The 17,936-nt window shown below is 39.0% G+C and overlaps 1 protein-coding gene across 2 annotated transcripts in view; it reads right to left on the bottom strand.

The window, feature by feature from the left end:
• Positions 1-17,936, bottom strand: part of DNM3 (dynamin 3) — a 174,187-nt gene that overhangs the window by 112,907 nt on the left and 43,344 nt on the right. Inside the window, exons 14-15 of one of the 2 annotated variants that reach the window (XM_071564770.1) lie at positions 17,140-17,169; positions 10,631-10,744 (exon numbers count right to left, since the gene is read on the bottom strand). In XM_071564770.1, the coding sequence (XP_071420871.1) occupies positions 10,631-10,744; positions 17,140-17,169 (144 nt within the window). The remainder of the gene's footprint in view (positions 1-10,630; positions 10,745-17,139; positions 17,170-17,936) is intronic. The other variant, XM_071564769.1, reaches the window with a different exon arrangement.

Below are 17,936 nucleotides of genomic sequence, written 5' to 3'. Positions count from 1 at the left end.
CATGCCGCTGACAGTTCCAAGAAAAAATGAACCTATTTGCCCTTTTCTTGGTCTGAAATGCCAAAATAGAAAAGCACAACTAGAGTCATTAAAAACAAAGAAAATAAGCACTGGCTTATTACATTAGCTTCCCGAGCAGAATCCTTTTTATAAATTCGGTTTTTCAGCCTTCACAAAAGAGCAAATTCTGCATCTACATTAACTCGCTCTCTGTTGGCTGCAGTGAAACTGTACATCTTGACTTTTTACAGCTTTTCCATACTGGGGCCCACTTCCTGCCCAGTTGAAGAAAAAAATCTGGCCTGAAGATGAAATGACTGCTTAACATTACACTAAAACATCTGGTACCATTTTATACACAGACCCATGTCTGAGAGCAGGCAATTCTAGCGGTCTCACCAGCGGCACAGTGCATACCCAAACCTCCCCAGGGTGACATCATCCCATATATGGACTCTCAGGCCCAGCCCTCCCCCTTTTCCTGGTCCTAAATTCATTGCCAGATCCCCAGTCTGCTGCAAATGTGCCACGTCAAGACTGGAAATCACAGCACTTCAGTGTGTTTCAGTGAGTGCTGCAGAGTGTGAGGGAGAGCCGAGCACAACCCGTGATGCAGGAAGGCAGTTTTTCCCCGAGACTAAAAGAGGATTTAAAATAAATAAATAGACGCGTCCGGAGATCCTGCTCCGTCGCCCCAGTGTTCAGACTACCTGTTCAGGACAATGCTGTTGTACAGTAGTCTGCACATTGGTTAGACTGGGCAAGGGAAAGCAGCGGCATGGACTATTGGGGACGCAAGTTGCTATTGCCAAGGAGAAGACACTTATTGCTCCTTTCAGATCTCATATACAGTATTTTTCTTCACAGGTTTTGCACACTAGGGAATAAGAAACGCTAAGGGACACTGTGAAAGGAAAAGGAGGACTTCAGAATAAAGCGGGGAAGACATTCTGGTAAGGCCTACTTTGGAAGAACACCTGGCCTATGACCTGGCGAACCTAGGTGACTCCCCTCCCCCCTTCCTCCAGTCATCACTGCAAGAAAGATGGAGCTCTGATGGTGCACTAAAACCTATGCAAGAAATGAGAGAGGTACATTGCCTAGAGGTATATTAACTAGAGAAGCGTGCAAGAGTAGAGTTAAAGTCGGTCATTTATTTTTGCTTTTTTTTTAAATTTAAAATAAAGCTTTTTTTCCCCCACAAACTAAAAAGGTAAATTTAATTTTTTTTTACTTGTAGCCATCAGTATAAATATTTAAGGAGTATATAATTTATTTTTCTAGGCTTGCTAGAATTATGTATTCTGAATAGCTCCTGTCGTGAACTATGATCTGAAGATCAATTTTAAAAAAATTATTTCATTCTAAAGTAATAAAATACTAGAAAAGAATGCATGAATAATATTTTAAATTTTTATAAAATATATCACCTGTGGGAAAACTGTACTTAGATTTTCATATGCAGTTGAAACTTCTTTGCAAGTAACTTATGCTTTATGTGCTAATGACAACTGCGAGGGAAACCACAGGAAAACTGACTATTCCATGCTAGGCTGCTGCCATATAGAATACAAAATCTTCGATTGTCAGGAAAAATTACCTCTTAAAGTTCAGAATGTGATGGAGGCGGGGGGGGGGGAATTAATAAATAAATCAAAAGGGAAAAACCAGCTTTCCATCCCGATACCTGGCTGGCCACTGCATGAGTGATCAGCATCGCTTGATTGTTGCCGCTATCCTGTATACTCTGAACTGCTGCTGATAATTCTTATAACATTCAAAATGATAAGTTACTTTGTCCTGAATCCACTGATAAAAATGGAATTTGTAAACGAATGCAGAAGTTTGCTTTGGTGAATTTCCAGCTGTCCTGGTAGGGGAAAAAAACCCTCAGGCTGAATGAAATCCCCACGGACAAAATAATACAAAAAGTCTGGGCTGCAATTTGATCCCAGCCGAACTCCAGAGTCAGCTCCCCTAAAGTTAACACTAGTAAAACTACTGCAACTGGGAAAAAATACGCTCTATGTGGTGCTCAGGATTGCCAGGAAGGCTTGGAATAGCTATACTATAAAAAGATTAGCATAAATAAGCAGCATTAGTATTATAACCAGCCAGTTCTGCAGAACGTGTGTTGTGTTTCAGGCAGCCTGGATGCTGTACTTGTTTTGTTAAATATGTATGTTCTGATTACCTTTTCCATGCTCCTTGGATAAGCAATGGAGCTGCTTCTGCGGGGAGCTGGTCACGGAGCGTGACTGTGGCAGTGCCTGTCCTGGTTGCCCTAAAGCACACCGAGCAAGGACTAGCACGGTCACTTCCCTTTGCCTCCCAGCATAGCTCGTGTCTTTTGACTAAAATACCTCTTTTGTAATGTATATATACACTTATAAGTTATTCGCCCTCTCTTCCTTTATATTGCGGAAAATTAGGATTAAATTAGTGGGGTTTAATCCCCCACAGTGTGAGTAGATGGGATTTTTATTCTCACCCTGCTTTAATCCGGAGTTACAGCACACAGTTAAATGTAGTTATTGAGAGAAAATCTGAAGTGACAGGAAGAAATGAAAGGCATGGAACTGGACTCAAACTTGCATTAGTATTTCTCAATCCTTAAGTATGATTGCTGTTTAAGGCATAGCAAATCTGAAAAGTTTTATGACTTAGATGTTGTTTAAGCGGTACAAAAATGTTTCCAAACCTTGCTAAGAAACTCGCTCAGCTTTGCTTTCAAGGGGAATATGATCGTTTGCAAATTTTTTTTCTATCTAATGCTTAATCACAAAGCTGCTTTTTTAAAACTAATTCTGATCTGGAAATAAAGAAGGGAAACGCTGTTATCCAGGGAATAATAGGCTCTCCATGAAAACAGTGTTGCAGATAGCCTGTGTTAACTTCTGCTAAATAAGCAGGGACAATGAAAACACATGGAACTAGTGTTACTCTTATCTCTAGTCCACTATTTGCATTAATCTTTATTTTAAATGACCTTTCTGGATTTAGGAAGTGATTCCCCTCCCATACACCCATGACTCCTCAAAGTTACATTTTTAGACTGTAAGGCTGATCGAGGAGGCCCCTTGGCACGGGCTTGGAGAGAAGGGAGGGGGGGAAATGCAGAGTGCAAAGCAGCAGATATGGAAAGAAAGCCTGTATTGTTAGAGATGAATAAGGAAGTATATCGACCTCAGCTCAGTAACCAAAACATTTTCAAAGTGAATTAAGCGATTCCGTGGTTCTTAAAACAGTGCTGGTTTAGTTGAAACAATTCCTGGTTGATCATAATCATAGAGAAGAGATTTCCATAGTTCTAAAACAAGAGGTTTTAAATATGCAAGTCAACAAACACAAGATAGCTATATATAAATATTTCAAGAGAAAAAATACAAGAAACCAAAACACCACAAATATGACTTTCTGCAATGACTAAAAAAATTAGCAGGACCCAATGCATACTAAATCATGGTGAGAGTTCTCTAAAACCAGGACAATTCCAATGCTTAAGCCTCTTGTATGAACTAAATTATATACGTTACTACCATAAAATGCCCCAAACCAGGAAAATCAAATTAAAGCCAATATGACCATTTAAATAGATGAGTGTTTCAATATAACGGACTTTCTTTAATCTTTAAGGAGTCTAATTTATTTTTTGTGCATACAACAAAGTTAAATAGGGAAGACAAAGAAATTCCTTTAATGTTAGAACAAAAAAGGAAAAAGAAAGAAGGGTGGGGCAAATCAGTCAACTTTACAGAAATAAATATAGATCAAACAAGCATCCAAATGTGACAAACTAGTTACTTTAAAAGAAGCCATGTCATTTGACATTTTTCTGCCTTGTCATTAAGTTGCACGCTGCCTTCTGCATTGCCATTGCCAGTGTTATTCAGTGCCTGTGTATTTTCAGAGCACTAAGGGCACTGCCACCCTCTCCTCGCTCCTTGCCCCCCTTCCTGCACCGTCACCGTGCGCCCAGACCACCCAAGTGTCACTGCTATATGGAAAATATTATAACCAAAATAATAAAATACCTGCATAAACATTCCAGGCTTCTACATAAAATGTTAAATTATTATAATCTATCAATCAAAATCTGTTAAGCAGATTGGAAAATGAAAAACTCTAAACCTTAGTGTGTTGGGGTTTTTTAAATAATAAACTTAATCAACAGCGTAACTTTACTTTTACTAGTAAAAGGCTTTGCTTCCTGAACAGTACTTTATGTAGGGAAAAAAATTCTTAATTGAAATACTATTAAGGGTCAGCCTTAAACCTACAAAAAAGACAGGAAATGCCAGAGTTAAGAATGAAACTTTCCTGAATAATGCTACTGTACTTCTGTACCGCATTTTACGCAGCATTGCAAAGCAGTGTCTAAAAATAACAACCTTCCCTTAAATAAAAGGTCCTGATCACCGCTGGAGAGAACACAATACTCAAATCAGTTTCCTAGGCACCAATATTTAAAGTCAGATCTTTAACACAGGTTTTCTGTAAATATAATATTGGCAATCATGAGATTATTTTTTTTTGTTACGAGTGTTCTAAAATATTCTCAAGCCCTTCACTGACTCCCTGAGCCAACCAGACACAGCACACAGAAAGAAATGTTAAGCCCTTTCAGCAAGTTTACTACAGTTTCAAGGAATTTCAGTTTTTAAGTAAGAATCAAGTGGAGATAACTGTAGCCATTGGTAGCACCTAAGGCATTAACTGAAGGGAAAATAAATTTGCTTCTGTTTGAGATGCAAAGCACTTTGCTGGCTCTTTGATGAATTCTCCTTGTGTACAGTTATTAGACCGCACAAACTTTCCACTTAGGACTTTCCTCCCAGCACAACGGCCCTGGCAGTTGTTAATAGAAAAATTATTATATAAAATGCATACTTCCATTCCTCCAAACTTTCATACTATAGGTTGCCAGTGAATTTTACTGTACAATTCTTGCTAATTCAAGAAGGCTGAATAACACAGAAAGTGAGACCTAGTTTTCTTCCAGACTAAAGATCTTTAACAACCAGATGAAGCAGTTAAATGTGATGAAATCTATGACACAATCAGTGTATTAGACCTAGTTTAAAAGTTCTTATAATTTGCCACTTTTGTTTTTCTTCAAAATGATGAAGTGGGTAGGAAGATGCCAACTTAAAGCACACTCTTAAAATTTTACTTAGAGCTACAGAAATTTAAGTAAGCATATTATAAAGACACATTTTTAATGTATTGGAATTAATTTTTCATGTCTGAATTAGCTAGCCATGTTTTGTACTTTATTCATTTATTTAAGACATCTTATTCCACCGTTTTAGGTTGAAGGAAAATTTTATTCACATAATTGATAAACTTGTACATTCAACTGTATTTTGCCTAAAATATATATTTTTCTTTATGGCAAAATAATTATTAGAGCTAGGACACCTGAATAATTACTTACTCATTTATTACTAGTTTAGTTTAAAACCTCACCACTATCCCCACCTTTAGCCTGTTGGTAAATTCAACCCTTTTATAACCAGTTTTCAGGCTGGAATTCAGCATTGTTAGGCTGCTGTATGGAATGGATGTGAGAAGGGTTTGAAAGCACAAGTTTGTTGTTACCTATGGTGGCACTAGCGAGCAACAGAGTCTCGGGAACACCATTATAAACCAGACCTTTAATCTGTATAGACAATTAATAGAGTTACTCTTTCCCCTTCTGAGCATTCCAGTGTGTTTCATACCTTTTGAAACAACATCGCAGCGATGTGGCAAATGTGGGATTACAGGCACTGTGTATTCTGCACACAGGGAATTCAGCAAAGTAGCACATCTTGTGATGTGAAATGATGCCATTTGCAAGCTTTTGATATGCAGCATGGCATATATTTCACAAAAAAAACCTTATGGAAGTTTTATGAGGTTATTTTTTTAATAAGTACATATTTTGAGAGAAAGCTAAATTGAAATAATATGCAGAACAAAATACTAAAAGAAGTACCATACAGGTATAGCTCTTGCATATTAGCAAAGTTGATATAAAATGCAACCAGTTTTCTTTCCAGCATGTTCTCTGTAATGGGGTTAATGTGCAAGTGGCTGCCTACATTTATACGAAAGATTTTTATTTTTAACATGCCAGATTATTGTACTTATCTGCTCCTAGAAAATATGCACTGTATAAACATATCCTTTATCTTGAACTTCAGTATTTCTGTGCTTCCATGAAGAGTAAAAACATCTGGTTAAATTACTATGTGCAAGTACAAAATGCAGGCAAAACCTTGTATGAATTGCATCTAAAATAAACCATGGCTTCAGTTCTTTTTGCTTTTCCAAATGTTCAGTGTGACCAGTCTGTTGAAATCGCATCACTGATAAGTGTCAGCACAACGATAACTCATGTACCCAGATGCTTCTTTCCTGAATAAAATCAAGTTCTGTTCTTGTTCTGCAGCTACTAATGGCTTAAAGTTTAGTTCTGTTATGTGTGTTCCCCCCGCCAAGCCCCCCCAGAGTGGACTGGTACAAAGTGTTGCACACCAGCGGTGATGGCTCCAAGGGAGTGGCTGGACGGAGTTGTCATGTGTCTGCCTGTCTACACTTGCTGTGCAGAACATCCTCTCACCTGTACAGCAGGCACAGACAGGCAGTCGCATGACAACCCAGCCTGAGGGACCAGCCGGCTCTGAGCCCCAGAGCACCTGCACCGCCAGCTCCAGCCGCCAGTCACGGGATCCCAGACGGCCGGTCAGTCACTGGGCTGCAACCCACCCAGGGGCAAGCACTGCCTGCAAACGACAATAAAACCCACTGCTGAAATTTCTACTGTGCTTCCTATAGTACTCTTTTCCTAGTTGTTCTCATTAACTCACTAACAGTAAGTTTTATTTTCATGCAGCTCTGCGGCACCTACATATGTTTTGTCCTTCCATTTACCTCCCAGGCATAACTTGAGCAACTTCCATTATTAGATTATTGCTGTATGAAACTCACTGACATTCCTGCTTGCCACAGAAGCCAGAGCAGCTTACTGTGTGGCAAGTTAATTCTGTAAACATACACAGTGTCAGACCTTAGAGTGACTTCTCCCCTTTCCACTTTCTCACCTCCTCACTTATTTTTGTACCTTGCTCCCAAATCTCACATAATTTTACAATGGGGAATAAACTGTGAAATTCAAATACAAACTGCATCTATTACCAGATGTTGACAATAGTATCACTTCCTATTGAAACAGAAGGGAAATATTTTCTTTGGAAATGAGACCAAAGGAGATTTTCCCAATAAAATATAAATTTCACATTTTCAGAAGTCCTAATCCTAGAGGGCAGCTTGGCATCCTCTACACACCAATAATGCCAGCAAAATCTCTGGATGCTTTAGAAAGAATAAAATCACATTCTGTGACCATGCCCTTTACAAATGGTATCCATTTGTTTACAGCAGAGAGCTTTTGGATTCACAAGCACTCCCCATTCCCAAAGTCCATTACATCCTAACACAGAGGTGGCCAATTCACAAACTTCCTATCTAGAGGTTGACTCTCAAATGAGCCTCAGTTAATGCTATTTAACAAGACAGTAACAATTGAAAGGTAAAATGCTCAGATTTAATCATTTCTCTGTGTGTTGCTGTGCCTTATAATACTCCAGGCAGGATTACATGGAATACTCTATGAAGTAAATCTGTATTTGTAGGGACACTGAACATGCTAATGTTGCACTTATTTACAGCAGTCTCAAAGTGGTACACAGCATTTTCCTTGTTTAATTTTTTAAGTGGAAAAGCACAAAGTCAGGGTACTGGTCACACAACAAAGTTATGAACACAAGTAACTGTATGCAGGATCAGGAACTAATCCAGATTGGTCCTCACAGAACTAATACTGCAACTGCTTTAAGCACCCTGCTAGAACACAATTTGGTATTTCCATAACTACAAGCCTAAAAAGAATTCTTAGGCACCAAGTCCCTCTCACCATCTCAATAAAATCCTGTTGCATGTGTGGCAGCAACGAAACCACATCAACAAAGCAATCATTTCTTTTTTACTACTGATATCATACAGCAAAACCTGAAATCTTTTGCCAAAGCAACTTGCTTCAAAATGCATTCCCCCTGTGGATTCACCACTTATAAAAGCTGCACCTCACAAATAAAGGAAGCAATTTACATCCTCCTAATGGCACTAGCAAGCAGCCACTAGCACTCAGAGTGATTTTGATCTGGGAGTAAATTCCAGACTAGGAAATGGTCTCAGCTTACACTAGAGGGGGTACACAGCGCTGGAGGCCCCAGCAGGCACTGGAGCTCTGGAAAGTTCATCGCCAGAGTGCTCTGGTACAAAGCTGCTACAACGCTCCCTGCTCAGGGGTACAGGCTCAGGGGGAACAAACTCATCCCTGTGCAAGGGAGCAAAGGTGAGTCCTGACCCTGCGCTGGAGGGGACCACAGCAGGGACAGCCCCCAGAGGGAGCCCCAGCTCTGAACTGCCCACGAGCTGGCAGGGCACAGCCAGACACACAGACACGGGTGTCACTCCTCACATGCCCACACTGTGAATGTCACCGCGGGGGAACACACCCAGACAGCCAGTTCAGGCAGCAGCTGAGAACAGGGTGACAACTACCAACCAAACCAAGCTGAAACCCAGGAGAGTCACAAACTTCATATCTGGAGGTTGCCTCTCAAATGAACCTTAGTTAATGCTATTTCATAAGACAGTAACAACTGCGAGCATTTTCAGGAGACAAAACTATAAAAATTGGAATTCAGCCAAGAGATCATATATTTACTTCTTTATTTTCAAAGCCCATAATTCTGTTTCTGAAACAAGTCACTTGCCTTCTGACTAACCTAATAGCCAAGACATGACTTCAACCTTCTTCAAAAAGAAGCTAAAACAGACCTTACAATTTTTTTCAGTCCTGCTGAGAAAGGTCTGGCACCAAAAAAAACAGATTAAAATGTCTAACTTTGTATACTCTTTACTAGAAAAAACCAATCAAATTATACAGCAAATCTGTACTTAAGGAGGAACGTTTTCCACCACCAAAGCATAGAATAGTACAACACGATTATCTTCTCTTGTTACTCTAAGAAATTCCTCAGTGATCTCCCATATTGGCCTGAATGAACTACTGGCATTTTCATGACTCTCAAAACATAAGTGTTTGGCAAGTAAGAGGCATTATTTTAAAATATGTATATGGAAATCACCTGGGGACCATTTCTTTCCCTGGACTATTCTGAGGTTCCCAAGTGACTCCCTCCAGCAGACTATCAAAACTAATCATTTATTTTTGAAGTTGCATAGCACAAGATGAGCTATTGGCATTTTAAAGAATTTTTATACTTCACATTAAACAAGACTCACAAAAGTCTAAAAAAACCTTTGTATAAAATGGTCACAGCACATCCTGGATGCCCCTCCACCTGCTTGACACAGAACACAGCACTTGTTTTAAGTTACAGTGACCTGTGCCCAACCTCAGAAAGCAAGTTCCAGTAACCTCAAGATAGAGCACAAAAACCAGCAGCTTCAAATTTTCAAATCCATAAAGTGACTTTTGCATTTCTTTCAAATTACAGCTCAGCAATCTGAGAATGAAACTTCCCCTCTTGATGGCTCCTCCCCACTGCCTGACATGCACTTGTTTTCCTGTTACAATAAATACACCTGAATCCCTTTAAAACTTAAATTAAAGGACGAGGGGCAAAATCTTCAAGATTAAACTAATTTGCCTCTTTACCCAATGAACTTGTTCACTCTAAATATCACTATTTTTTTCTGGATATATTTAACTTTAAAATATTTCAGAAAACAGTAAGATTTCTTTTTAAACATAGCCCAGTTTTTCTACAAAAGCCAACATAAACCATAAAATAACTCACAAAGGCCTTACCATAACTCTGATAGTGCACATTTGAACCTTCAAAACACTGCTGGAGTTTTGGATACAGTGTATCATGACAAACATTGTTGAAAACGTAATTGAACAGAACAAATGAGCTGCCTACCAATATATTTAATAAAGTGAGAAACCTGGATGCCCTTTTCACCAGAGAAGGTTTTTTTTCTAGTTCCCTTATTACTCACCTCAGAGTTACTGATCATCCACAAAGGCACATTTTTTGTCAAATAAAATCCACATCAACAGCTACAGAGCTCTGCAGAGAGGCTTTTCATCATCTCAGAACATGAGGATGGAGAGGAATTGTTATCATTAAACCAACTGATGTAATTACTTTTAGAATAAGCTTTACCCAGACAACTTACAATCAACTTACAGTAGATGTGCAAGACAGCCCAAACAGGCATAGGAAAATATCTACAACATTTCACAACATCCTGAGGTTTTTTTTCTTTTTTCTTTTTTAGAGCAACGTGTGGAAATCACAGGAAGAAAGGAAAAAAACAAAAACAAACACACCCCACACAACACCCTATACTTATTATCAGCATTTCAACAGAAGTCTTAGACACTCAGCATTCCTCATGAATCAAAACAGAAATTGAAAGAACACAGCTAAAACCTTAAAACAATCTTGCAGTTCAAATCTGTACAAGCTGATTTAATATTTCAAGCTGGTATCAGAAGACTGAATTAATACTTTTCCTCAGTAGTAGGAAGTTTTTCATTCCTTACCTCATCATCTTTATACCAGGACAAGCTCTCTGCAGTGAGAACGAACCAGTACTCCTTGGATCCTCCCTTCATGATGCCAATGTTGTTGATGGTCAGCCAGCCCTTCCGGATCACCTGCACAAAGGTGCAGTCAGGCACAAGTTTAGTCCATTACTCACTTGACATAACTCTGCTGCTGCATTCATTCTTTTAAATAAAGACTTGCTAAATAAAACAAGAACAGATGCATTTTTTCAGTCTCTGGCAAATTCAAGAGATTTTGCAGGTTCCTATCATTCCAAAAAGAAAGCAATAAAATTAATATGTTTCCAGTCAAAAAGTTGGAGAAGAGAGAGCCTAACCATGAGAACGCTGTACTTACAGCAAGTATGATGTGCTATGGATCATGGAAACTTGAAGATATTTATTTGCTGTAAAACAACACATTGTAAGTCCACAGAACTTTGTATCTGACTACACTGTTCTGGTCTAATTGTTAAGGTCATTTGTCCAGTTGGATCCTAGGAAAAGCACCTGGATATTGGGAAAGGAGTGGCTTCTGGCATGCACTGGGAATTTTCAGAATGGGTTGTACTGAGTGACAAAGTGGAGGGGTCTTCTACAGCTGATTTAAAATTAAGGTAGGAAGTGGTAAAGAGAGACAAGTGAGAGGTATTTTCTTCTCATAAGGTAGAAGAGAAAAAGAAAAGAGGAAGAAAAAACCCAAGGCAGCAATAAAAATTGGGGGGGGGTAGAGGGCGGGAAATCAGTAAAGCAGAACTTTATAAAATAGATATAAACCAAAGATGAAAGAACAGATGAGAACAACATACCTATAAATACCAAGGCCAGGAGGCTGCATTGTGCACAAAGGAACAGGGATAAAAGAAAACTAAGGAGAATGAGACAACTCCAGAGGTCAAGAGGAGAGAATAACCATGAAAACTTGTTAACAGACTGGATAGAAACTTTCCATTTCACTGGAACATTTGTTTTCCAATATAAATATGAGCAAGCAAACATTCCTCCCTATCTCATGCTGAGCAAGACAACAGAACTCCCCCATCACACAGGTGCAGGGCACCTCAGCTGTTCTGGTTTGCCCCACAGCAACACCCTTCACTTGCCTATGAAGTATGGAGACAGAAAGGACTGCCCAGAGAAACCCTTCAGAATCCCCTCAACAAGTCCCACAGGCATCAACTTGTGATATCAAACATGAGTTTCCCCTTGTATTTGAAGAAATATTTGAGACAGACATTCTTCCCATCATGGGCTTTCCAAGATCAGTAACTCCAATATCAACAACTTATCACAAAAGAACGTGGTTCACTATCTCCTCCTTGCCATCTGTAGAAGTTTCAGAATCAGAATTTACTCCGATTCACCACGGATGTTCATGTAAGCTCCTTGAAAAAAACAGCTTTGGTTTTGCACAGAGCAAGGGACTAAGTTACATGTGATAAGTAAACCAAAGAAGAGATCAGAAGGTGCACCTGAAGGGCAGGAAATTGTATCAGATGTGGACATAATCCAAGAGTGTAAATTTCATTTCAAATAGGATGATCATGTTTTCCCACTTACTACCAACAAGGCCAGCAGCGTAAGAAAAGCCGTGAAGATCCAAGAAGAATCTGAAGGTTTTCAGCCTGTAAGAAAATATCTAAGAAAGGACTGATTGGGTTCTGAAGCCTCAGTAAGTGATGAGAGAACTGGACATGATTCCTGTAAAGGGACTCAAGGGCTCAGCACAAGCAGATTGGATGGAACTGTCTGTTCCACAAAGGTTTCTACAAAAGTTGGCCAGAATTTTTAATATTCATGTTCACTGAGGGAAAAACCCCCAAGTGGAGAGGGGCATTAGTGAGTACAAACAGATGGAATGCTTGTCTGAGAGCAAGTTAAGGGAAACACACTGATAAGAACTTGATTTCCCATCAAATCCTCATTTTATTTTACGATGTTTATTGAAATAACTTTTAACAGGAAACAAGCAACATGCACAAAAAGCCAATGTACTGGCCTTCAGGCAGCTGCCACAGAACAAGTTGTGGAACCAAACTAATTTCTAACTTTGTTCCTTTGTGCTGAACTACACAAATGCAAAGGGAACAAGTTTGCATGAAAAGCAAAGAAATTAAGGCTCCCCATTCACTTGAACTTGGTTGTGCAGCAAGGTGAGCTGTGTTTGTGCAGGAAACTCAACACCTCCCAGCACATGAGCAAAGGTGGGCATTCCCATCCCATAACGACACTGCAATCCGAGGCCACGAGGGAGGGTGCTGCTGAACCAAACTGCCATAGAAAATGCTGTGTTGCTCCATGTAAAGCTCCTATCCCATGCAGGAAGCACAGGCAGCACTGCTGAAAACTGGTCTGGAGACACATCACAGAGAGAGTGAAAGATTCAGAGAGATGTCAATGAGAATAAAGAGGTGGTTTAAGAAGCAATGAAGTTTTTAGTATTTCTAATGTAGGAGTTACATTAGGCTGCACAGGTCCAAAGGCCTGCCCAGCTGCAGCCCCACACATCTCCCCACATCACCGGCTGTGGACAGAAACAAGCTGACTTGCTAACACAAACATCGGTCACTGTCTCGTAAAGGAAGGAATTTGCCAGTTGTTTCCTCAAAAATCCTGAGTGTTGAGGATTAGATCCAGCTGTCATTCCCACACTAGACTGCACAAAGAGCAGGACACCAACCTAGAGCAATATCCTGGGTATAGGATTTTCATGTGCAAATTTCTAGACCTGTTTATCTACACTCATGTGGGAAAAAAGGGTACTGTGTTCTCTAAAATATCCTGGGTGCTGGGATATAGGAAATAGTAGGAATCTGTTCCAGGGGACATCAAGAGAAAGAAGATGAGCTTAGTATAATGCTGAGTCTCATCTCCTTTTCACTGGAATTTTTCCTGTTTCCCAGGCACATTCTGTTAACTACAAAAAAGCTACACTACAAAATACTCAGCACCAGTGTTGGAAACAAAGGGAAGGGAGATGTTGGACCAAGGTGTGAGTGCAGGACAAAGCGAGATTAAGCAACACAGTTCTACTTTCCATAGAAGTTGAAGTAACCTCAGACTCCAGTCAATTTTTCAAAAAAATAAGCTATATTTTATAAAGAGTGTTCTTCCACAGGCAATAAGCAGCCAAGCTGTTCAAAGATACTTTTGAAGGTAAAAAATCTCTGATGGGGAAGTTATTGTTTTGGGGCTTTTTTTTAAACTATTGTATTAGGTGTGTCTTACAGTACTTCAGCTTGAAAAATGAAAGCAGTGTGTTTCATTCTTTCCACAAGATCATTTGTTGGTTGGTTTGTATCTAAGAGGTCCATTTCAATATTTCCTATCATATTTCTACACGTCATTCTGTGCAAACCGGATATTAGTGACATGAGTTCAGGAAGGTGAAAAATACGGGCATTGCCAGAAGCTCCTGAGGACAATATTCTGACCGGTAGTTGGACTCCACGCACAGGATGAGCAAGAGGTGACAGTTCCTTCCTTCGGGATTCTGATACCTAATCTGGGTGTCTTAAAAATGAAACTTAGAGGCTACGAATTCACACGAACAAGCCAGAAGGAAATAATTTTCTGATAGTTCAGCTGCACAAAACCCAAATCATAGTTGCTGTTCTTACTCTCCACCACTTCACAGACAAACAGGAAAGCAGGATTTGACACAATAAGCACATTTTAAGTAATGCTGTGTGAATTCTTCACTGCATTAAATCAAATAAGGTACTTGTAAAAGAAACGGAACACTTTCCGATTCTCTAAAGAAGTACTTGAAAGATGATTTCAGGATTAAGTGAGATAAGTGGAACTGACTGGGCAGACAGAAACACAAGTGTGAAATCACACCCAGCAGCAGCATTTGTTAACTCTATTGGAGTTGTGTTGTCTGACTCCACTGAGATAATTCTGCACACACAACTCCCAGTACTGTGTTATCTTCCAGTCACTGCCATAACAACCTGCATTACTAAACAGTAAGCACATTGAGAGAATAAAAAATTGGAAAAACTACTCTGTGAGGCAGCCATACAAGCTATTGGTTCTTTGGATTCAATAAGGTTATCTCACTAAAGAAGCTATAACATAGTAGAAGGGAAACCTAATACTGTATTTCACTGTAATTTGCCAAATGTCAGGGCACAAACTGATCAGATCTGTTCTGATACTGAACAGAACCAAGATCTTGTGATGCTGCTTTCCTAAAAAACACTGCACAATATATTGCATAACTTAAAAATAATGACAGTGGCTAAAGTCTAAAAGCATGTCAGCTTTAAAGAAAAATTTAGTCTTTATTGAAGAAAAACACTCGATGGTGAAAAATTTAATCGTGCTTCCAAATACAGTTAAACAAAGATTGAGGTGAATAAATCAAACGTGAAAGAATCTTAACTCAAAAAATATGTAGCTAATAATGGCCACTTAGAACATCAATACTCCTCCAGTCTTGGTAAGTGAACATTCAAAAGCAGCATGTTTCATGATGCTAAATTTTGAAATATCCTGGAGTGTGTTAAAACCCACAGGCACCACCTCTTCCCAGAAACACCAGCATTTCTTAAGGCAACCAGCCTTGTCATGATTTTTCACTACCACCTCACTGACCATGGCAAGAGTTTCCATTTCCATCTGGTTGCTTAAAAGAATTCCACAAACTTTTTTCCCTGGGTCATGCAAGATAACAGGATTTAAAATAAATCTGAAGAAAATAAGCAGCAAATTGTGCTACAAAGCGGGATTAAAAGAGAAAAAAAATTAAAAAGGGGTTACAAGGGTGAAAGTTACTTATTAGCACCATATTCAGGCCAACCAGTGGGGTATGAATGCTACTTGTGTCCAGAACAAGTGAATCAGGCTGGAATACTGTACCAGAGGCAGGTCAGACAAAGCCATCAGACCCAAACCTCCAAATCACTTGGACAGTGACTTGAAACTCACGGTTCCCATTAAGCCTCTTCTCTAATTAGAGGGGCTAACTCAAACACAGCAGCAGATTTTGCCACAGAAGTAAAACACAAAGCAGAATTCCATATAAATTACATATAATCCTCTATAATTTGAGTGTCTTGCATTCTCAGAGAGTATCAATTTGGCACATGAAGCAATGACACCTTCATCTTCAAAGCTTTGTCATGAAGGGAAGCTTTAAACACTACATTTTAGTCACCAAAACAAACCTCAGCACACAAGATATGCAGTTAAGAGTGGGTCAGCTTCCAGGAGCCAGCCCTCGTTAGTGTGCTGAGCAAAACCAAGCATTACACTGATTACTTCAAGCAAATTAGAAGACAGACTAACCTGTGGCTTAAAAAGAAACACTGTGGAGTCAGGTCAAAACCTCAGGCGGTAGCAAAGAAAAGACAAACAAAAAAAAAAGGCCAAAGATTAAGTGTGAGAGGATAAATTAGTAGCAGAGGAAGAAAGAGAAGCAAAAACATGTTAAGAAGAATTGGCATTACTGTCCAAAAATGAGGTATTGCTGTGCTCATCTTATTTCTGAGATACACAGAAATAGTTAAGAGTTATCTGCATCATTCCCATTCCAAGCAAGGTACTAAAAAGAAAAGCAACAGATTGTAAATGAGCATTCCTCTGTTTTGGGAAAACTGGGTGACCTTGATCTCCCAAGGGATTCAATTCAATTGCTGTTAGAATCGGTGCTGCCTGGTCCTTTTTCCATAACTGAACATGTTTAGTATAAAATGATAATTAATAAAATTTTATGGCATGGCAACAAACTGTAGGACTGTATGTTTTCATCACAGATATTGCCAAAGAATGCAGAGATTTATTCCTTGCACCTGTCACTGAACCATGAGTAACCTGTCACAAAATTAACTGCAGTTTAGACAATCAATTCTAATTAGTAATATTAAAGACATTCACATATTTATTTACTCATGAGGTGGGTTAGAAAAGAAACTGTTCATGATGTATTGATCCTCTTGGTGCTCTGAAAACAATGCTAAAAAGGCTTTAAATATTTTCATTCATAAAACTCACTTTTTCTATCAGAAGTAATTCCTTGACATAAACAAAACACAAGAACAGTACCTGTACACACACACAGCATGTTCATTTACACAAGAGCTAATGTTTCCTTCTGGTTACCAGAAACTTACTTGCCCACCTTCCAAAAAGAGGTTCACTATCAATAGAGGCACTTTACATCAGACAAAAACTGCTTTCCAGTTATATAATAATAAAATATAACACCAATTAGTCATTTTAGTTTGAGAAACTCAGTAAATTATAAAACTATTAATTCTATGCAAAGTTTTCTACAACATTTTAAGTTATACTAGTTCAGACTTGTACCAGCAGGTTAGTAGCAGTTAAGTGATGAACTGCTTTATACTTTTTGTTGAGGAAGTGTTACAGACAAGACAGCTTAACATTAAATCGTTTAGTAGCAAGTATTGGACAAACCAAGGAGTTAGAGACAAACTTTGCCCTCTGAGAAGCTAAATGAAAAAGCAACAATAAAGCTTACAGAACTTAGCTCGTACAATTTGCCTTGAAGGCGGTAGATTGGTTCCCTGAAATAGCAAATTGCAAAAAAAATGAAGTTTTATTTCAGAAACATTTTCTCATTCTTTTCAACTCCAAACAATTAACTTAAAAACAACTGTTTATATCTCTACAACAAAAGGTTCAGCAAAGTCCTTTACACCAGAATGAATCAAGTCTCAACATCTAATTTAAAGAGCCGATCTTTTCTCCACTTCTTTAGAGAGAAAACATTCACTTAATTAAAACATCATTCATTTTATTTGTGTATTTTTGAAGAATAAGATAATTGGCCAATTTTCCTTTTAAGGGACACTCCAAAGGGATGGCAGTTGTTGTGTTTGACACATGTTCCAGCACAGCTCGATAAGGAGGAAATCTCTCCTCAGAGGGGAGAGACTCCTCTTTGAACCCATTTCACTGTTTAGACCTTCCAGGGGTTTTTTTCATTGTAATCCAAACCATATATTACATCAAAAATGCCACTCATACTGGGCAGGCTGTGAGGGACCTTCACATCCAAGAAGTTCTTGGATTATTTTAAGTAACATCTCAAAAATACCAATTTCCTGGTGGGAGGGAGAGATTGGATTTCCAGCCCTAAATAACTAGATTTTCACAAAATGCCAAGAACTGCTGTCCTATAAAAGCAGCAGAACAGGGGACTGTCTGAAACCTCAGGTTTATATGACCTGAGGGATCTAAACCAAGTGGTCACGTTTGAAAATGTTGACCTTTCAGCTCCTGAGCACTGTTTGATCAAACTGTACATGAAAACATCAGGAAGATGTTTAAT

The sequence above is a fragment of the Pithys albifrons genome, chromosome 10 (genome assembly GCF_047495875.1).
Source record: "Pithys albifrons albifrons isolate INPA30051 chromosome 10, PitAlb_v1, whole genome shotgun sequence".
Lineage (NCBI taxonomy): Eukaryota > Metazoa > Chordata > Aves > Passeriformes > Thamnophilidae > Pithys > Pithys albifrons.
Note: the sequence above shows the minus strand (reverse complement) of the source record. Positions and strands in the feature narration are given on the sequence as shown.